The sequence below is a fragment of the Melanotaenia boesemani genome, chromosome 6, assembly GCF_017639745.1.
Source record: "Melanotaenia boesemani isolate fMelBoe1 chromosome 6, fMelBoe1.pri, whole genome shotgun sequence".
Taxonomy (NCBI): domain Eukaryota; kingdom Metazoa; phylum Chordata; class Actinopteri; order Atheriniformes; family Melanotaeniidae; genus Melanotaenia; species Melanotaenia boesemani.
The window spans coordinates 7,811,705-7,834,947 of record NC_055687.1 but is presented as its reverse complement, the minus strand read 5'-3'; the positions used below and the strand labels follow the sequence as shown (position 1 = coordinate 7,834,947).

The window sequence follows — 23,243 nt, the reverse complement described above, 5'->3', positions numbered from 1 at the left end:
ACCTTTATTCATACAATAGTCATGACAGAGTCCAATGCACGCAGGAAATCAGCTGTCAAAACGCTTGAAAACTGATTCTGTACAACACGACTGTACAAACTGCCTTTAAAGTGAGTGCAGTTGATTTTCTAATCAATTAACTGGCTCAGTGGGATCAACCCAAGCTCTAAACCATCAACAAACTATCAAGTATTCCTAAAGCACATCTTCAAAATCTGGAAAGATGGAAACCTGTTCATGGATGGCACAAAATGGAACTACAAAAACCAGAAAATATGTTTTTTTTTGTACTAAAGTAGCTCATCACTCAGAGCTTCAGCAACTGGCTGGATAACTAACCAAACTCTTAATGGTTACAGCTTCTGAAAGGTGAAAACTAACATTTCTATTTTCTCTAATGTGACTGAAAAAAAATCATTTCATTGACCTTTCCTTAACTAGGCTATTATTTATCATGAACTGGCTCAAACTGATTTGTCTGTAAAGAGATGACATTGTTGTGAAGTGATGCTGTACAAATAAAGATGAACTGAATTTCTGCTGGCTGAAGAAAGCTCAGAGAAGAGTCATGGTGGGACAGCTGGGACGTGGTTAGAATCTTGTCATGCTAACAGTGTACATGATTATATGTGACATTAAAAATATTTCTTGTAATGTCAGAGGGCAGAAAATCAGTGTTCTTATCCATATAGAGCGCTTTGTTTTCTACCATATCAATGTTTACCACACACATCTCTGCACTGAGTCCATGTCATGATTTGTACATAGTGTTCCCGTATAGACTGGTATTTATTTATTTGGGTTTTCTTCTATATATTCATATCTATTCATAGCTATCTAGTTCAGATTTAGAACGATGTGTCATTAAAAGAAAAGTGTTTACACTGTGTGAACCACTATACACTCCCCATATAAAAAACAAAACAAAAACATTTTCATGGCCTTGTCGTGAAGCTACTGACCTTGGGGGGTTTGAATGGGTAGTCTGGTGTAAAGGCGATGTCCAGGAAGAAGACCCCTCCCTCGTACACGGAGCCTGGTGGGCCCAGGATGGTCGACCTCCACTCGTAGATGTTGTCCCCTTTGGGACCGGCGCTGGAAAATTGAAACAAAAGGCTGGTTAATATGTTAATCAGAACAGCACATTAGAATTGACATCCTGGTGTTCAGGCCGCCAGCAGGCTGACAGAGTTTTTTGGGGGGGGGGAGAGCAGCTGAGGCGGTAAATGCTCCATCCTGACACGTTAATAATGGAGATTTGGGGAATGCGGAAGCTGTGGGGGTTTGAAGGGTTTTAGTTCGAGGCCATTTTAAGTAGGACATAGATTATTTTTCAGAAATTGAAATGAAAGATTGGACTGAACAGTCGTGTGTATGCCTGTAATAATTTAGTAAAAGAAAATGCAATAAAGTTTATATAATTAAAAAAAAAAAAAAAGAGCCGTTATATGAAAAAATTTGGTCAGAATAAAATGATTTTTTTTCTTCCATCATTGGATGGGTATTTATGCTGAGCGAAGGCTGAAGGTCACATCTGTTGTACTGGCCAAGTAATTAATGCTATTTCCATATTAGGAGCTCCCTCCCCCACTGCTGTTTGTGGTAAGGCCCTGATGTGGCACAAAGCCAGAAAGAGACCAGGACAATGTCCAGATCACAAAGCCTGGGACAATGAACAATCCCTCCAATTTCATGTAATTACCAGGGATGGTGTTCAACTCGGCTGCTGGCAGATGTGCAGACAAATGTGTGCTGAGAACCGCAGGGACATGGGGTTTTACTTTCACTCGAAGCTGTGATATCACTACTCACTTTTATTTAAAGCCATGATGCAGGACAGATATTCCCTGGAAGCGGCTGAGGAATAGCCTCAAACAGCAAAGTGTTAAAAGCAGCACCTGGCTCCAAGCATGCTCCTGACAACACATCATTCTCCATAAATAGAAATTAGACATTTCCTTCCTCCTTCAGTGTCAACACACGCAAATTCCTACTAATCTACTTTTCCAGCCTTTCACACAGCCTTCTCTTAAGCCTTCTTTAATTGGCTAATTGTGATTACTTCTTCTCTGGGGAATTACCTCAGAATGTGCAGCTGATAAGAAATTCTTCTGTCTGAACTTAGGAAATCTTAGATTGTACTGGTAAGGAGACACGTGGTCCTTCATCTCTTTAAACTTATTTAAAGAGGTACTGATTATTTCTGAAATCAGTATAGAAAACAATTTAGGAACAAAGGATTCAGAAGGTGCAAAAAACATATATTAGGAGGGCATATTTAGATAATGGGATCTTTACAATACAAGTTTTATTTGTTTTGGCAGAAGAAAAGAAAGAAAGAAACAAAAAAAAAAAAAAAAAAAACGAAACAATGTTGCTCAAATTTAAAAGGCACAAAATAAACTCCAGAACTGCAGATTTAGTTTTTCCTCCAAACAAACATTGTTGGATTTTTTTCAGACAAGAGAAACATCTGAACCAAGAAAAGGAAATGACCTCAAAACAGACTCATGGGTGAACAGAGACAGATGCTGACATCCGATAGCCGCAGTTTGGGCCTGTCATAACATTATAAAGTGATGGCAAACCACATTATGAACTACTAACTTGAAGTTTTAGATTGAGGCCAGTGAGGCTTTTCTAGCTGACAAATATTCTGAGAAGTTTTATCATGTAGATTATTGGTCTTTTGCTTGATGAAGTCATTCATAGATTTTGTACTTGTAAGGTCAGAGACTCTATTCCCAATATCATGATTCATATTACTGCAAATTATAAACTCTATACTGAAAGAGGCCCAAAAGAAAAACAAAAACACAATTTAAAATTCTTTAAATCAACCAGCGAGCTGTTTTTTGGTATAGAAGATTTACTGATGAGTGGCAACATAAGAGAGAAGTAGGGGTATCCAAACATGCAAGAAACACGTCCTGAGTGGATTACTGTGTTACATGAACTTGAGGTCAATCAGGGCAGTTAATAGCTGACATAATGATGATGATGATGATGTTGCAGCATCATATTCTAGCTTATCTTAAATTATATGGGCAATGTCAAACAATTTTTAATTAAAAAAACATCAATAAATAAAAACCAGATGTAGAGAAACAAAGTGGGCGTAAACAACAAGGCACAAGTTAATCATAAAAAGTCAAGGAAATACATGCCTAAATACTTCTTCCATTATTACAATCAGCCTGGAAAAAAGATATTCATTGTTTGGGTGGTTATTTGAACTCTGTGGTAAAAGTAGCACTCCTGCAAGTCAGCATGACTTTCATGGTGTCCAACAACCTCAGAGGTTTTTGGATGAATCAATATTGCCACTTAAACACATGTTGATCTGTAACATCATTGTAGTTTGAGTGACACTGGTGGTGTCACATGTTTAACACTTCTTTTGCTCTTGTTTTCGTAGAAAAGCTCTGAGCTGTTCGCAGATGTGCCTGCCTGTTAATCAGCTTAGTACACTCAGGCATCGGCTGATACTTATTAACAAAAAGGAAGGAAATAAATAAATAAATCAAAATCAACCCAATTACTTGGCTAACTTATCACTTGGTTTATCTTCTAATGGGAAATCTGTATTCCCCAAGGATAACCTGACAAAAGAGGCGCCAAAAGCTATGAAAGTCTGAGTATTACCAATTGTTGTGAGGTGTTATGGCCTCTCACAAACTTTTATTATTCATGTCAACTCAAACTAGACATCTTAGGCTGGATTTGGAGCCTATAAACATCCAACATGTATGACGCAAGAGGTGAAGAACTGTGGAAAAGATGGTTAAACTTTAGCTAGAGCACCAAAGTGTCCAAGGTATTTCCAGTGTCCTATATCACTACAGACATAAGAGAAAAGAAGGAGAGACACTGCCAGTCCTCTTCAACAACCAGGTAGGGAAAACAGATGGAGACACCTGGAGCTACTTGTAGCATCACCTTAACACTGATGAGATCAAGTCTTGTTGTGATAGCAGGATCTGTCTGGTAAAGATCACTGGGCTTAAATCTGGTGTCTTTAATGTGGGACCCATTTCTGCTCATAAACAATTCGGCCAACTAATGTATGGAGAATTTACACTGCATTAGGTAAAATGGCTCAATAAAAGGCTGCCTTAAGCCACTATTATGGTCTCTGCATGTGTAAACTGATGTCGACACACCTTCATCATATTTAATACCCGGTCTTAAGGCACGTCTGACTTGCCTCAATCTCATCATAAACTGTTTTTCTCAGAACATTACAAGCTTTCTAAATATTGCACCAACCTGTCTCCTCCAGTCCTATACAGTGTGGGTTTCCACATGCTGCAGCACTTATGTCGGCAGAGATGTACTTGTTTACAGAGTTGCGCCTCCTTCTCAGTTCTGAACACGTGCCAGCTGCACCCCACGTGCCATGTAGACATAAAACTGGGATGTGCATAAACAGCTGGAAGAGCTCACCTTGTGTCAGCACTGATACAAGTTTTGGAACAAGCTGCTGTGCACAAAGGTGACAACAGTAACCAAGCGTAACCAGCACGGCCACTGCAGGGGAAAACTGGTCTAGTGTGATTGGATGAAAAGGTAGGCCAGGTATAAACTAGCATCACTTTACAAGTGCTACACTATTATGGTCTGTGAGGGAAAACTAGAGCTTCAAACACGCCTGAAACCAACAAAACCACATTTACAGAACATATCAGACTTCTTGTTACTGTCTGACAACCACAGAGGAAAAAAAAAAAAACTCACAAATGATTACACACACACACCACACACTATAAACCACTTGTCAGTGATGCTTTCAAGTTAAGTGGTAAATAATCATCTAAACCAGGAAAGAATGTTCCTTATTTGTTCTTGTACAAAAACAAATCAAACATGGAAAGCTGTTGCAATGTTTCAATCCAGAGGGTGCTACTAAATGGCAAAAAAATGAAGAAAATTAACTCAAATTTGATTAAAACTGAGCCAACAGAGGGATACGGACGGTTTGTTACAAATATAGTGTTTCCCCAACCATTATATTAGGAGGGCGTGAGATAATTTCATTTAATCTCATTTTCTATATAATGCTAAATCCCAAGTCATTTCAGCTTCTCTTTCCTCTAGAACAGGTTTATACTTTGTTCTTTTATTACTAAACTAAACAGTCTGGCATTTTTCATCTTATTTACACAACAGCGTGTCATAGCTGATCTTGTTATCGTGTATGGTGGAGTTCTGCTGGATGCGTGTGCACACATGCACACGGTTAAGCACATTCCCACCTGAAAAATCAAGACAAAAAAAAAAAAATATCAGGCTTTTTTAACCTCCCCCATAGGGGAGAAGATGGAAACACTCACATCACGCCGAGAGCTTCTAGCCATCCTGGGAACACGGACAGCTGAACAATCCGAATTTATTCATCAATGCAGTCATTTCTGAGTCATATTACAGCTTAAAATGGATCCAATATTCTCTTTAGGTTTTATTAAATTCAACACATCTGATAGATGAACTTGAAGAATATTTAGAGCGACTCCACTCAATAAAACCGTCTTTATTCATTTCGTCAAGACATTTCAGAAGTGAACCTTTTTTCTTTTCTGTTTTTTTGTCTTACCATTTCAGCAATTTGTGGAAAATGACTCTGTGATGAGTAGGGCTGGGTATCACCACTAATTTCATGAATCGATTCAGTTAATCAATTTTTATTTAAAGTGTAAAATCAACATGAAACACATTTTAATATACTTCCTTAATATACAGCCTGATTGAATTAGATTTAAATTAAATGTGATTTGATATTGATTCATTTACGGATATTTATGCAATGACACAATTTTTACATATCAAAGACATTCACAGATACTTGTTTTTATAAAACTCTGAGTCCGTTTACATGACCATTAAAGTCATATATCTGGTTGTAATCAGATTACTGCAGTAATCTGATAAGACGCATCGACATGCACTTCAGAGTATGTATTTGTGGTGATGTCACTTCCTGTTACTTTCAAAACATTCTGGCTGTGTCCGAATGTGCTCCCTACTCCCTACACAGTGCCCTATATAGGGGTCACGCCATTTTGTAGGAGTGTCCGAATGTCCAGAGAAAAAAGTAGGGCACTTAAAATTACCCACAATGCATCTTGAAAAGTAGTGAGCATCGATGGTCGCTAGGTCATACGGGTCAATATAGACCACAATGCATTGCGGGCAGAAGCTCAACATGGCGCAAGGAGGCAAAAAAATTTAGCTGCGCGAACTTACCTATAAGTAAACAAACAAAGAATAAAGTATAACATAAGGAATAAAAATAAAAATATTTACAAACAACTTTGGATTGGATTTGGAATGACATCTTGATGCGGGTTGTGGTTGCCGTGGTGATGGCAGTAGTCACATGGTTTGCGGCGAGGAAAAAATAGGCAGCTTTGTGTCCGAATCGCCAAGAGAATGAGTCACTTTGTAGTGTTCTATGTAGTGCAGCCCTATGTTGGGAATGAAGGGGTTAGGAAGTAGGGTGGACATTCGGACACAGCCACTGTGTTGGTTAAACATGGCGGAGCTCTCGGTCTTAGTGTTAGCTGCTAATGTGAGCGGTGATAAGCTGCTAAATGGTTTACAGGTGAATGTAATCCTGTTGTGAATGAAAAATCAGAATTTCGCATCATCTCGGCGAGAGAAGATGATTTTTGGCATTTAGGCGCCTTCTCACAGCTGTGAACATAATCCACCAAAAACCATTTGTCTTCTTTATTTAAGAAGTGTCTGATAATTTTCCAGCCTTACATTTAGAATTTTTATCATTGTGTGTCCAGAAACAAAGTTATTACGAGTGACAATTTAAAAATATAAATTTCGCAAAAGAAGCCGATTTTGGACGGGAGCGAAACGGACAACCTTTCAGTTGTGTATATATGCTACGATCTCGCCAAGCATTGATAAGGCACAAGCGTAGGCTCACTGTTGTCACTGGAATAGGAAATTATTAAAAAACAACTCAGAGTTTTATGAATCGTATTGGATTAATTAAATTTGAATCAATTCTAATCAACATCGATTTTTTTAAACCCAGCTCTAGTGATGAGATTTGAAATATGATGAGATATCACAGCTAAGTTAGCTTTCAGATGATGTTTAGATTATTTAGTCACCAGGTGACACCAGTAAAGCTTTCATGGACAGCTACAGAGTGCATGAATAAATGCTTTGGTGCCGGTTTTAAGGTTGCTGATATTTACATCATTTATGAAAACTATGGAAGTTGCATGTATGAAACTCAGACTGATGAGTAAAATCAGAATAATTATGGAGAATGTCTGTAATCTACACATACAGGGGGATTCTCCTATATGATCTGTCTGTTAGTCCTTTCAGTGTTTATGTCATCAAAACCCTACCACACACCCTCAAAGCTGTAAATCTGGGGGAAAACACTGTTTTAAATCTATCTATAGAAAGGAAATGTTTTATCTACCATACGTTGATAGCAACTGGCCTAGACCTTAATAGAAACTTTAAAGTTGTTCCAGTCAACTCATTTTACGTTTTATTTTCTAATTTCATGCCTGCATTATATAACAATGTGACACCATCAATGAATACTCAACATCTTTTCAAATGTGGCAGATGGAGGGGCTCTTGCTGGGGCTCTCCTCTGCCGCCCTTCGGGTGGGGCTGGAGTCGTCTTCGTGGTGGGGTAGCTTGGGTTGGTGCTCCGGGGCTGCTGCTGAGGGCCCGGGTCTCTGGGCTGCCCTGGTCTGCCTCTGACCTCCGTAGAGGCATGGTCGCATTTGTACGATCTCACTCACCACTCTTCATCACTGATCACTCCTTATTCCTCATCCTCTGCATGCTGACACAGTCACTGAGTTGTCCAGTGGGTTTATATACTAAGAGATAATTCTTTTTTTTATTTTTCCTGTGGGTTAGTATCTGGTCGCTGTTATGCTACTTTCATGATATGTCTTTTTGATTTGGTTATTATTTAAAAACTCTTAATGACTAGCAGCTCTTTTTTTGTGTGTGTGTTTGTTTTTGTTTTTTTGTAAAAGTTGTAGGAAATTTTCTGGTGTGTTCATGTACAGGTGTAACAGTTTGTTGTCTGATGATGGTGTGGATTGAAGGGTCGTTTCCTTCTGTCTGATCTTTTTGTCTCCTTTCTTCTTTCCCTTTTGCATCTTTTTGCTATTTTCCATCTTTTTCTGTCCCCTCCGGTCAGGTCCAGCAAGATTACATAGATTCTGTGATTCAAAGTAAATAAGTAAATAAATTAATCAGATTATCAAGAGGAGCCTTACCCATAGGCCTCCCCTTGGCAGAGCAAATTTGTTCAGCACGATACAGCAACCAGATTATCATTTTGCTGCTATGATGCTGGACAGCACAAGTTAAAAAAAATAAAAAATGTGGCAGATGAGTGAACTCGACCACTTTTTTGCTCTATTTCACTCTGGCCTTCAATCTTTCTCTGAAACTAACACTTAAGATTTCTGTACTATGTGCACCTCAAGGTAATGCTTTTATTACCACTACACTACTCAAAAGCTTCCGTTACACTGTGGCAGAAACAGCCAACTATTTTATTTGTAAGTACTCGGAAAAAGACGAAGATGCTCACATCTTTTGAGGCTTGTGATGGAGATAGAGATGAGCAGCCATAGCAGAGGTCCTCACTCAGCAGCAACACGGCTGTAGTGGATCTGACAACCGCACAAGGGTGGTGAATAAAGGCTAAGTCAATAACTGAATGAGCATGCCACCGCTGGCTGTTGCTTAGAGACCTGCTCCCCCGACCGATTAGTGCTCCTATGGTGCTTTGTTGCAGCTGGTTGAGGGCCAGCTCATTTAGGGTCTGACAGCCTCTCGCTCGGATCTTAGTTTTGGAAAAGGTAAGGAGTGTTGTATTCAAGGAAAGTGTGAGTTGAGTCACATCAGCTCATCCGAGTGTTTGCTGAAAATCCTATTAACCAGAATGAGCCTAATGGGTAGTGATGTGAGGACTTATGTGACCCCTCACTATATGAAACACTGGGCTTTTTTAGCCCACATTTTCAGTTCACAGCACAATCCTCTGAAAAAGAACAGTCAGTCAGATAAATGTTACCTCTCACCTCCGTCATTCTGTCTTTGTAAGGAAAAAAAAAAAGGACAAACATCTCTCCAAGCAGACAGATTTGCACATCACAAATGCGTGACACCCACCACAACAAATCTGCTTTAAGGATTTTGTAGTAAGCAGAAAAACAAAAACCCCTGTGTAAATAACATCTGCAGCACAATTCCAGCCAAATGTCTTGATTCAGTGAGTATTCGGGTCATTTGTTTCAGGGGTTCGGGGGGGATACATTAGTGTGTGGGTGTCTGGAGAATCTGGCCATTGCTCTGTCCTCTGAGATTAAACTCATGCAGGAACCCACTCTGACAGCTGGGCTGGCTCCTCCACAGCAGAGAACCAAAATAGAGTTTAACCACAGACTAACATTGTTTCCTCTGTTTGAGATTTGTTCTTTCATCTGACAAAGAGAACAGTTCAGATTCCTCACTGTGTGTTGGACCAACATAAGCTTCTCTGCGTTAAAAAAAAAAGAAAAAAAAAAAAAGAAAAGGAAGTTATTGCATCTCATATGGATCTTGTTCCATAGCCTTGCATCATTCCACCATTTTATACTTTAAGCCCGTTCCTTAAAATCTATCCATGCCTTGGCCCATAATCACAGACAGCAGTAATAATTTCCATATATACTGAATGACCTTTCCTTTCTATGATACAGTGCTGTGTGAGAGACCAGAATGTCCTTTGCCCATTTAATCATCCATGCTCCTTTATTTCATTGTCAGGGCAATCTGCAGATTGGTGCCAAAAGATAACCTTTATCTGACAGCATGAGCTGAGCTAATCTCTGCAACGTCGCTAACATATCTCATGGTTATTGTCACCCAGAGCCAATTCCCACAGACATCAAGAATCAGGTTAAGTTGATGAAAGAGAAGCTTGTACTCCCACAGATGAATTCACAAGGTCAGGTAAATTTATCACCTGCGATCAATTTTAATGCTGCTGGAAGAAAACTTTTGTTAGTGTCTTTCTGGCCTTTTAATTGAGCAAATTGTTACATAATCCTAAACATTAAAGCTGATTTTAGGTCACTGCACTGCAAATTAAAGTGCTTGACAAAACATCAGAGAAAACAAAGCAAGCAGCACTTTTCTTGCTGAGGAAAAGTGGGAACAAACGTGTGATTAACATGCGCATAGAGTTAATACACCGTTTTGTTATGGATTTCGACAGCCAAATCACAGGTTTTCAGCTACACAAACTGGTGTCAAAGTAAAGGTCTCAGTATGATTTTGCATGGCCTCAGTTGCTGCTATGCACAGCTTTGCAAAAATGTCTATCTTTTATCCATCTGCTATCACACGTAGGTTGACTAAACACATTCACCGGCCACTTTATTAGGTTGAATCCGAGTCTTGTTCTTGTTCTTGTTCTAGAAAGCAGGTGGAGATGATCTGAGCTTTGTGACATGGTGCATTATCCTGCTGGAAGTAGCATCAGAAGATGCTACACTGTGGTCATAAAGGGATGGACATGGTCAGCAACAATACTCAGGTAGGCCATGGTGGTTAAACCAGGCCACGTTGGTACTAAAAGGCCCAAAGTCTGGCAAGAAAATATCCCCCACACCATTACACTACCAACAATATGAGATGTTGAAACAAGGCAGGATGGATTGTTTCCACCAAATTCTGAATGTGGAGCTGAAATGGAAACTCATCAGCACAGTTTCCATCTTCTGTTGTCCAGTGTTGGTGAATCTGTGTGAATTGTACAGTTTCCTGTTCATAGCTGACAGGAGGCATTCGGTGTGGTCTTCTGCTGCTGTAGCCCATCTGCTTCAAGGTTGCACGTGTTATAGTTTCAGAGAGGATATTCTGCTACGATAGTTGGAACAAGTGGTTATTTGAATTCCTGTGGCCTTTCTATTATCTCCAGCCAGTCTGCTCATTCTCCTCTGATCTCTGACAACAAGATATTTTGGTCCAGACGACTGCTGCTCACTGGATATTTTCCTCACATGTGACATGATGCAGCTGAAACATCAAGCAATGAAATAAGCCCATAACAAACACTGCAAACTGTAGAGAGGATAACCAGCATCTCTGCACTGTGCTCTCCTGCTAAAATTCAGAATACACTGGAAGGACATCCAAACAACAAGCAGCCTGTGATGGAACAGACATGTCAAGAGATGTAATGACGTGGCCTTGTGGTGACTCACTTGTGGGAAAACAAACAGAATCTTAGAAGGTTCTAAAATTAAGCCACCTCTCGATTAGCAACTAGCACCAGCCTAAAACCTGCACCTGTTCAAGTGGAAAAGTTTCACAAATCTGTCAATTAGTGAAAGATCATCCATGTTCTCTCTTCAATATCTGATAAATATCTCCTATAAACCCTCTAACTGTTTTGTATTAATGTAGCTACACAGTAAATAGACTAACCGCTGTGAAGTGTAGCAGGATGGTATAAAAGGCTTTTATTTTCTTTTTTCCACCACTGAAAAAGAAAAAAGAAAAACCGGTCATTATGTATAGCCAGGACAATCGGCCCGACTCCGAACTAGCCACAGCTGGCTTGATTACTGAAACAAGAACATACACATCTACCATCCAACCAGTCAAAAGCTGTCGTTCATACTTTCAAAGTTGAGGTTACATTTATTTAATCAAGCACACGTGTGAAGGTGAGTAAAGCCACAAAGTGAGCCGCCAGTCACAGTGCAGGCCGTCCATGGCAGCATGTAAACAGCTGTCTGAGCAAAATCTGCACAGAGGGGCTGATTATTAAAAACATGCTGCTTGTGAATACAGCTAAGAACAAATAAACCCATTATTTGCTTTTTTTTTGCCATTTTAGTTAATTCCCTACAGGCACTTTTTATCCCTAATGGCAGAGTCATTCCGTTAAGGTCTTGTTTTCTATCAGCGTGGCTGCTGCGGGTATCAGAGGAGGAACTTTAATGAAGCAATCTTCTTTTCCTCCAACCGTGAAAGAACCCTAAGACCAATTACTGTACTGCTCAACAGCTGAAGTGACACCTACCTCCTCTGCTCTCTTGCCTTATTGTCTGGAATGACTTTCTTTTTTTTTTAAATTTACTATTTATCTGCACAACGAATACTGCACTTTCTGATTGGAAATTTAATTCAGCAAAGAGGGACATAGTTGAGTAGGTGGATGCAAGGTTTCCAAGTCAAAAAGAATAATACAATTGTATTCCCAGAGGGAGATAACCTTGCATGCTGGGCTCAGTCAATCTAAAGAACAGTGTGTATTGAACTTAGGAAGAATACTTTGAAAGAGAGGTTGGAAGAAGTGGCTTTTCATGAAGGTTTAAAATCACGTCTTCCAAAGCTGTAAATATAGCAGGGAGATCTGTCTATTATCCTTAGGTTTTCTTAGTGATTCTGCAAAATGCTGTAGAGGTACAACATAGATTCTGAAGCGGTAAGCGCTTTTCTTCACAGCATGTATGCTGCTGCATGCTACCGACCTCTGATGCAGAGAAATTGTTTGCCTCGGGCCAAAGACTACACAGAGTATGTATCATTACCATAATACATAGGCTTAGCATAAAGAAAACAGCACCTCATGAGTGAGAAAAATCTCAGTTAAACAAAGCAATGCTGTGTAGCGCAGTTGCAATTAAGAGATGATGCAATCACTTAATACTCAAAAAAAAATAAATAAAAAAAGTCACCATTACCCACAAGACAAAGCAATTCTGGAGAAAAGGCAAACTATAATTAATGTGCACTGGAGTTTCTTTTTATTATTATCATTATTATTTCTGCAAATGCATTCCAGCAATGATAACCTGAGCCCGTCACATTATACACATTTGCCCTGCTTGAATAAAGCAAGTTAGAATTTTTGCTGACACATGAGGTGGTTCGCAGGTAAAAACTGATCTACCTAGGACACAAAAAACCAGCCTCTTGCAGTTTATGAACTATATTAGCCAAGAGCTGAATGTTAATATTTTTAATTTTACAGCCTTCCACCAAAGTCCATAATTACAAACAGCCTCCACAGCCTCCATGGTCCTTCCACAAAAGCACACTCGGCAGCCATTTGGTATTGAGGACGAGGGAATGGGCTTATTACCAAAAAGGTCAATGATCAGAACAGGCTGAGCTGCCAGATCTGCGGTGGAGCTCCGTACTCTTGTCTTTTGTCTTGCGTGTGCATCAGCTTCAAGGTTTGTAGGTATAGAAAGGAGCTTTTTAAACTATCATTTAAACAAATCAGAGGAGAAAAAAGGTCAGACATTCGGGATGTTCTTTACTGGTTATTCTTCATTTCACCAGTAACAACAGAATGTTTAGAGTGTTAACATTTCATCCCCCGGACCACAAATATGTCAATGTGACACTTAAAGCCTACTTGGCAGGAGCTGTGATTTGTGACTTTAAATGGAAATCCATTAGCTTTTGAGATTCCAGTCACAAGCAGAATGGGATCCGAGAGCGACTGTTTACTTGTGAGTTATAACATTTGTTCGCTTGCCAAAAGATTCTTCTGTTTGCTTTAATGTCAGTTTCAGATTACCCTTAAGTCATTCTCAATGGCTGAAACTGCTAATGTGAAAGCGCCGCAAAATGTCTACACGCCTTGCTTTGAGCACCATGAGTTCACAAGACCATTAATAACACTGTGGACAAATGTTTGCCAGAAAACTACCTCACAAATGAGGACGCTGAGAATTCAATGACACACATGAATCAAGGGAGGCTGTGTTCACTGTCAGACAAGTAAGGATAAATCAAACTGGGGCCTGTGTCAGTACACGGCATGTAATACCTTTGTTCTATAGCAGCATAAATGTGTTTACTTTCCAATCAAACTGTATGAGGAGAAAAATGATGAAGGCAAACTGGTTTGTTTGAGAAATAATTATTTTCTGCAGCTGTTACATGTATGGTGTTGGTAACATCCATCTGTACGCTGCAGCAGCCTTCCACACTGGAGTCAGGTTTAAGACGCCTTTTTGCTTGTTTAAGATAAAATGCTGTGAGAAAAAAGAAAATTTAAGAATCTCAAAAATGTAATCACCACCATTTCCCATCATAACTTAAATGCCACTGAATTTCTAGTAGTAAGTCAGCACTCAAATTTAAACTGAGCATCAGAATGAGGAAGAAAGGGGATTTAAATGACTTTAAATGTTTCATGGTTGTTGGTCTGAGTATTTCAGAAACTGCTGATATGCTGGGATTCACACACACAACCATCTCTAAGGTTTCCAGAGAAAATAGCCAGCAAGCATCAGTTGGCTGGACCAAAATGTCTTGTTGATGTCAGAGGTCAGAGGAAAATGGGCAGACTGGTTAGAGATGATAGAAAGGCAACAGGAAGTCAGATAAGCACTGGTTCCAACCAAGGTCTGCAGAATAGCATCTCCGAACACACACAACACGTCCAACCTTGAAGCAGATGGGCTACAGCAGCAGAAGTCCACACCGGGTCTACAATTCCATTTCAGCTCCACATTCAGATGCTAGGCTCAGAATTTGGTGGAAACAACATGAAAGAATGGATCCATCCTGCCTTGAATCACAGGCTACGTTCACACTGCAGCTCACCCACATGTGACTCATATCAGATTTTTTTAATGACAGTCTAAACGGCACAAATTCATTTTTTTCTTTGATCCGACCCAAACCACTTTCACATGTGCTCCTAAATCAGTAACTTATCCCATCTGTGTTGAAGCAACCTCAGTCTGAACGGTCATGTCGCATTTCATCCAACTTTTACACCACTGAAGTTAGACACGTTACCATTTTACGCTGGAGGAGGCGGGACACGGTAAGATTGAATGTAAACAGTGGACCAATAGCAGATCATGATTTTTGTTCGGCTCCGACTGCACAACTCCGAAACTGATACACATACGCTAGAGAGAGTAGCATCCATAAGTACCTACATAAACACAGAGTGGCATGTGTGACATCATGTTTTCTTCTGCGCATGCATGTCACTTCAGGGCCACGTACCGTTCATAGTTGACCACGCAAAAAAAGTTGGATTTCGGTAAAAAAAAAAAAAAAAAAAAAAAAAAAGGATTTGAGCATTAAGACCTGGAGTGTGAATCTAGCGAAAAAAGTGGCCAGTGGCTTTATACTGTATATCTTCAGAAGCTGTTAAAAATAACACGTTAACTCAGCGTGACTATTTTTTCCATGTGCATTTTTTTCATTTTAAAGTGACTGACAGGGAAAAAATATCTCATGGCGATGTGTAGTTGAAAGGAGAAAGAGGCTGACGTCTTTTCACTGTTGACAGATTGTTTAATGACTGTGAAAAGCTGTGTGTGTTACCTTCACTTAAAGCTGATATCACAGCCACAAACCATGACAATAATATTTCACTGCCAGGCACAATCCAGTGATCAACATGAACCTCCATGCAGTATTCCTGGAGCTCACCCCCTCCCTTTCCTCTGGTCTCCACCCCCCTGCACCCCTTTATGAATATTGATAGGTCCTCCCTGTGGTGCTTAATGGCAACGTGGTGAAAAATGATGCTGGCTGTGTCACTCACACACAATCCCCCAGGGGCACACAAAAAACTAATAAGCAGCCACCACAGACATGAAGATGATCCCATCAGAACTGGAGGTCAGAACATACAACAAAAGCAGCCTCATTTTTCTCCGAGTGCTGATGATGCAGATACATATTCATGGCAAAGCTGTAAGCCAGCATGAGATGTTGCATGATATCATCGGGCAGTGACAACTCTCTTTTCAACATCTTGAGGGCATTACATCACAACTAGAAAATCCCATGACCAAAGAAGAGTAGTTTATTCCACCAGCCGGCCTTGTAACGCCTCTAAAGCCATTCAGAGGGAGAATCTACATTCAAGGCAGTCAGCTGATGTTCAGATCAAGCAGAAAATGATACACGAGCTGCTGCTGGAAGCAAGGCTTATTTTCAGCATCACTTCATCCACCGTTTAATCAAATACTGTTAAGCAAAGAGCTGAAAGGATATCAGTGTCTTTATCTGAAACAGTCCAAACCCACTTTCTACAACAGAAGATATAGAAGAATGTTTATAACCTGTGCTCAGGATTACCTAACATTACAAGTCAATGCAAGAAAACCACAAGTATGTTTTTTATAGATATGATTGCATAAGGAAATTACAGAACCCCCTCAGGCACAAAAAGGTGACTCACAAATGAAAGACAGTGAGCATGTGAACCAAAACATCCTTTTTTCTTTTTTTTTCTTTTTAGACAGTGAGTTGGAGAATAAAGAAAATATGGGCTAATAGTCCAAAACACAATAATACAAATACTATGCAGCTACAAGGAATTTTCTTCAATTTCTCCACCTTGTGGGGACTTCATCACATGGGTGGAATTTAGGCAAAACTAAGTTCATTCTAAACCACTAACTATAACAGATGGTTTTCATCTAAATACTTTATTTTTTACATATTTTTTAGAAATTCTGTTAAAGAAAAAAGGGAGGAAAAAAGCTAATTCATGCACATTTTCATCAAAGATCTTCGTAATAAGAGTAGTTTAACATAGAGAGGTGGGTGAAAGCGCGTCAGCAACCCGCCAGATACAGAACAACAACGTGAATGAAGCACCATGATAGACAGTCTGGTGACAAGCACAGGAACTGATATACATCCGTGTGCTTTCAGACGGGCTCAGGTGACAGGGTTACACATGCTTAACTTTATTCTACATTTAACTTTGGTCAATATCTCAATTTATACACCTCTATTAAAGTTGGAAATGCACCAAAAAATAGTCAATTATACATAAATGTTCTTAATTTTTTTAAGGGGCATAAAAATTTCCTCTCCTAAATGACTACAGAAGCCATTCTGTGATTATATTTCATAATAACTTGATGTATCAACTCTTCCTGGGTCTCATCTACTTCCAGTCCAGTTAGTGGTTTCTTTTACTTCTCAGAAAGATTAGGAGAAAGCTAACAGAGACGCGGGCCTTACTTGTTACCTTGTGCAGCTTGTGCTGCAGTTGCTTGCCTTCAGAGGAGAAATTATCATCTCTACCTCTTCAGTAATGGATTATTTTTCTGTTACTGTTGAGTATCACTGAACAATGTCAGACTAATGCCCCCCCCCCCCCCCCCCCCCCCCCCCCCCCCCCCCCCCCCCGAGTCTGGATGGTCAGACACAAAAAGCTGACATTTACTATGATGTCTTTGACACTAAATATTGCTCTGGCATCGCTCCACTGCAGCTGTAATGATTGTACGTTTAGCAATTCGTGTGGAGAGTCCAAACCAGCGATGTACATCACCAACAGCTGTTATCTGTGGATTGTTTCCTTGAAATATCAGTGAACAGCGACAGCTCACAGTAATCCTGAGCTCTGCAGCAAATGCAGCAAAAACTGATCTAATGCAAATTACACAGAGATAATAGCAGAAATAGGAGTAATTTTATGTAGCATATCAGAGTGAGCAGAGGAGGATGTAGGAGAGATGGGACGTAATTAAAGGCTGGATGTGAGATAAAGGAGAAAGATTCCAAAACAATTCACCTACAACCATCTTCATTATGCTTTAACCTTTACAAGCAAGCAAGAGATCATTGGTTCCAGCTCCTCTGACTTCTTTTGTTTTACACCAATCTAAATTTAAAGTCTTCACATGTGTTTCCTGACATTTTCCATAGACCTGACTATCAGTTTACAGAGAAAACACTCTTTCCACTAATCAATGATGACTCTACAATGGTAAAAAGCAAACAAAAATCTACCATATCGTTCACTACATCAAACAAAAGCACCATCTGAGGCTCAACAGCTCTGTCATGTGATTAGCTGTGAATAACTGCGACATAAAGACAAATCTTCACGGGTTTGAAAATCCAATAATACTGATAAGCCTGTCATGTTGTTCTTACTGTGTATCTGTTCAAAGTTTATCCTCAGTCAGATTACAGCAATATCTGTGCATCCTGCTGAAAAAGCTTTTAAAAGTCGCTCCGTGTGCTTCAGTAAGGTGTGGAAGCGCGAGCTCCTGTGCAATATACATGAAGCGCATGCCAGTGAGAAAAATTACCGTGTCAAATCCTCTTCGGGATGCATCACAGCCATCAAGGTGACGATCAGGCCGCCGCAAATATAAGAGAGAAGTAAAACGTGCTGCCAAGTTTAAATAGTTGTGATTTTAAGTAGTAACACCTTTTTTTAATCCATCATAAACATAAATATTGTGCACTCTTTGTAGCCACAGAAAGCCAGTAAAAATGATAAAGTGTGATTTATAAGGAAAGGAAGGACACTGAACTGATTTTGGTGTTAAATGCAGTTAAGTGTTATCACAGTAACCTTAAAGGGATACTTGTTAAAAAAAAAGAGATGTGCATTATATTAGACGCAGATGTTTCACTAAATTAGATCATCAACACAAAGCAAGACTCCCCATTCACTACAGATTTAAACTACATGATGAAAAAGGCAAATTCTCTGTGACTGGAACAAAATGGTGAGAGGATCTGAAGGACAGATAAGAAAGGCATACATCAGTTGGCCCCCAGCACCTCATTTGTGGAATCTCTTGAACACAACTCTGCTGTATGTGCCTCCTGAAAGGGAGGGGCAACAGCCTGTGACTCCATTTGTCACAGCAAATGAAATGAATAACCTTTGAGGCTAACCTGACCGGGAATGAGCAACATACAAAAACAACACTGCGGTTTGAGCTTGTTCAAGCGAGAACGTAAACGCTGATGCGATGGCATTAATAAGATTTTATCTTTTTTTTTTAATGCATCTGACCCCTCGTCATTACTAAGGCGGCTAATCTATTTGAGAGCATCACAGAAAACACGTTATTAGATTTTGGTGTACGGAAAAGGGAACACATAGAGCAAAAAGGATAATCCTGAAGAAGCTTAATTGTTTCCCAGGCAACTAGCTCCCCCACTAAGACGATGAGTGTGAAATATCCGCGAGCAATTATTTTACTTTCAAATGACTTACTTGTGTCCTCAAGCTAAACCCTTCATGTGAGCCAACCTAGTTTTTTTCTTCTTCTTCTTTTTGGGGGGCAGGTGGGAGGGGGTTTGAAATAGATTATAGAGTCCTCGAGGAAAACAACATCTCTTTCAGCCCCCAGTATAATAACAAAAATGGGTTGTGAGCTGAAATGAAAAGGTTAACTCAATGTTTATCGTTAATGATGGTGGGGTTCTGATGAGACCCAGCAGGGGTGATTAATTCATGCAATAAACAAGACTGTCTAGGGTGTAGTAATTTCAAAACGCAAGATGAGTCATACAAAGCTGTTTCCTTCATTATTTTAAGCAGGTGCTTATGAAGGATATGGCCAATCTAAAAATGATAAAGAAAAAACGCCAGCATCTCTCACTTCTCCTCAACAAAGGCAGGCTTCTATTTTCTTAAGTTTGCAGTAGAGTGCAGATACAGAGTAATTACTGTGCCGCACTAAACAGAGCTATAATCAATGGCAGTGTCACTTTGTGCCATTTAGGTTAATAAAGACAGGCTCCTGAGCAATATCCCAGATGTATGTCTTTTGTCATGCTCACAGAGAGCGATGCACATGCGGTCTGCCACTCGCTCGCGACCGTCTCTCTTCCTCAAAGGGCTCAGAGCCGCGCCAGTTGTACACAATAACCATTGTCTGTGGTAAATCCCCAGCACAGCGAAAGGAGGGGAGGGGGGACCACACGAGAATCGAAACAGGTTTTAAAGTCACACTGCCACTCATTTTCCACCATTTCAGTAAAACCATAATACGCTCACGTAAAAGGATCAACAGAAGCTGCAGCGTGCATTCTGCAGCATCAACAAGAAAGGGTGACAGTCACTCTTATTTACCTGAGATTACCATCTCAAACAAAAAACACAAACAGCATTATGGGAACAGAGACAAAAGCAAGTGCATTACAGCGTGACCCCCCACCCCACCCCCTTTTTTTTAAATTAGAGCCGACAAGAAGCCATAAAAAGAAGCACATCTCTGCAGTCTACATCTGTTATAGCCTCTGTACATACAGGCTCAAGAGTCTGAAATGCTTTAAATGCATGAAGGCTGAATCTTCTTACCTGCAGTTTGGAGGGGGGTCTAGTGTTATTTCTGCAAGCTCCTTCTGAATCCTGGAAAGGAGAGATTTCATATCATGAAACCAGATGTAATGGACATGGCTTTCATACAATCAGTGTTCCAAGTTTGTGTAAAAGCAAGAGCTTTTAATCTTATCTTTATCAACCATTACAGAATTTAAAAAGCTGGTGTCATAAATTGTGTTCAATTCCAGATGAAATACACATCTGAAATCCAAGTATTGCACATGTTGCAAAGAAATTAAAAAGGAAAAAAACATAAAGCAACGAAGTGTAACACCGCTGTTAAGCGCAGCACTTAAGAAAACACCAAAGTCCGTCCACGTTACAGCTCTTTTTGTGCTGAAGGCCAAACAGTCACACACTGCTTTTAGGTGAAACACAGATGTACAAACCAAAAAATGGCCATAGCATCAGCTATCTTTTTTTGGTTAAAATGCTTTTAAAAAGTAAAAAGAAAACTTGGCAGCTTCTGCAAACTCCTTGCTCAACTGGTTGCATAATTCTCTCGTCGGCTGACTTTATTTTAGGGAGGAAGCACCAAGCCTGGTGGAGGTGTAGTTAGTGTTGCAGAGCATGAAGCATATCTATTAAAACAAGCAGCCCAGATTGGGAAGATCTCTTTCAAATGACAGCAGTGACACTCCAGTGCAGAGCTGTGTCTGTTACCTTTTTTTTTTTTGTTTTTCTGTGGGTTTGGTGTCACGCTGAATAGTGTGGATGTTTGAAATGACAACGCCTGTGGGACTGTAGTCTTTTTATACAACTTCACACCCTCAGGCACTTGAGGGAGAGGCCTTTCAGTCTAACAAACAGCTCCTGTGTAAATGCTGTTCTCTAAACTGTAATTTAGACTGTGTGGGCTTTTTTTTTTTTTAACCCCCCTCTCTGCCTTCAACTTACCTCTTGGCACTAGTTGAAAGTTTAGCAGCAGTTTTACTGGAGATCTTGGTCTCCTTCTTCTTGGGCTGTGCTTGCTCCCGCTCCTGTTCAGGTGGTACCGTTTCCCTTTGTTCAATATCAGAACTTCCCCCGCTTGTGCTGGGGCTGTCGTCTGGTCTCTGCACTTCGCTGGACATCGTGGGCCCTGAAAAACACAAAACAGGGAGTTAAGTCACAACCGATGCGAGCAGGTGTCCACAAGCTGCTTGTGATTAAGGGAATCTACGGAAAGATGGGTGTGGATGAGGTTGAAATTAGATCAGATATGTTTAGAGTTGGCAGATGAAATAACAACTGTTTCAACCACGAGTGCAGGAAATTTTATATTTATATACACGTATGTTAAAGATTAATAAGACATATTAACCTAACTGTCAGTTAGGTGTTGATATAGTATAAACTGGCCTAGATTTGAGACAAACCAAAGGGCCGCTGCTGTGCAGTGTCATGCTTTATCTTTCTCTTTAAACGATTAGCAGATGATGTGATAGCTCGCGATCAACGTGACAACTGACAAGACAGATCTTTGTCAACGTGTAATACAAATATCATCAACAACAGATCAGAAGAGACACTTGAAACTGAAGAGACGATCCATGAAGACCCGGTTCGGTTAAACACTAATTGAAGTCCTCTTTACAAAGAGATGGCTGATAAAAATGTTATTTAAAAGGGAACAAAATATGGATATGAAACCTAACAGGGGTGAACTTAATGTTAAATTGAAGTAAAAAGAGGGGGGTACAGGTCGCCTTTTCTTTTCCTTTCCCCGGGGGCGTTTCACGGTAATGATAGGGACATCAACGGCTGAAATGTACCCGCGTCAACAGCCATGCCAGGGTAGCAAAGAGGACATACCCCCCTCCAAAAAGAAACAGAAAACATGAGTGTGTGTTATGAGACATCACTTAATTGCCTGGTCAAACCAGGCAGGTCAACATTTATGGGCATGAAACACACAATAGGGGTCGACTAGGAGACTGCAACCGAGCCGACCATAAACGTTATTAGGAGCTAGCTAACGTTACGAGGCTGGCGGGGGGTGGGGGTGAGGCGGAAAGTAGGGTTACCGCTGAAGGGTATTTAAAACACAGAAACGAAGCCGAACAGGCCTCGTTTTCTTTTTCTTCCCCCCTTAAATTCGTTGAAAAATACGCAGAGAAGAAGGCGTTTCTGTCGGAGTGGTCCGAAACAGCCGATGGTGGGGTTGATGGAGGACGGTCAACGGCGGGGCCAGCGGAGCGTCGCGTGGGGGGAGGCGGGGGGTGAATGTGCAGATCCTCGCCGTTTCTGGAGTGCCCACGTTGAGCGTTGGAGAGCAGTGACCCTGCCTCGGCACAAAGGGAGGCTCGTCCCACATATCCACCTCCCCTCCATACACCTCCTCCCCCCCTCTTTTCCTCCTCCTCCTCCCTCTTCTTCTTCATTGGAAAACGACACTTTTCACGGGACATTTTACTTACTTTTTGGCGGATCTACCGGGAGCGGCTAAACGCGGGTGTCGATCTTTACCTGGCGGCTGGCCGTCGATGCTGCAATTCAGCGACGTAATCCCAAGGTACCGAAAAAAGTATATCCTCACACGGCCGTCTGCTCGCTCCCGTGTCCTTGCTGTTTAACTGGAGGTAGCAGCAGCAGAAAAGCGATTACAGAAAACTGAGGCAGCCCCGGACCGCCTCCACGCGCGCTCCCGTTCTGCGCGCACTGCTCGCGCACGTGGACTGCAATGGTAAGAGAAGTATCCTGCGCAAGACATTAAAGGCCTTAAGAATGAGTTAAATGTGCTAATAATATTAATAATAAATGCTTTTACTTTAGAAATAATTGACATATAAAAAACAATCACCCTTTTAGCGTGTATGCTAGAGCACAGCTACAAATTTAGCACTGCATGTGCAGGAAATGTGCCCCCTTCCCACCCCCTTCATTTTCCCTAACCTTGTTGTAATGCAAAGCTTAGACATATGCACACAAAAGTAACACGTAGTTTGCTTTGTTACTTTGGCTTATCAAGCTTATTAGGTGAAAACGGGTTAAATAACATTTGCTTTTAAATCCAGGAGGTGGCTATTTATTTATTTATTTATTTATTTATTGACAAGCAGTGTATAAAAATGTAAAAACCTGCTGTCATTTGTTGCATTTCAGACCCATACACACTGTCTGCATA

At 40.5% G+C, this 23,243-nt stretch overlaps 1 protein-coding gene across 3 annotated transcripts in view; it reads right to left on the bottom strand.

The window, feature by feature from the left end:
- The window catches only part of ube2e2 (ubiquitin-conjugating enzyme E2E 2), a 28,749-nt gene extending 6,000 nt beyond the window's left edge, over positions 1-22,749 (bottom strand). The window contains exons 1-4 of one of the 3 annotated variants that reach the window (XM_041988701.1): positions 22,537-22,749; positions 21,035-21,218; positions 20,114-20,164; positions 963-1,095 (exon numbers count right to left, since the gene is read on the bottom strand). In XM_041988701.1, coding sequence (XP_041844635.1) covers positions 963-1,095; positions 20,114-20,164; positions 21,035-21,210 — 360 coding nt within the window. In that variant the 5' untranslated portion in view covers positions 21,211-21,218; positions 22,537-22,749. Of the gene's footprint in view, positions 1-962; positions 1,096-20,113; positions 20,165-21,034; positions 21,219-22,143; positions 22,163-22,536 lie in introns of those variants that run through there. The other 2 variants (XM_041988700.1, XM_041988702.1) reach the window with 2 other exon arrangements.
- Positions 22,750-23,243: the final 494 nt, after the last annotated feature.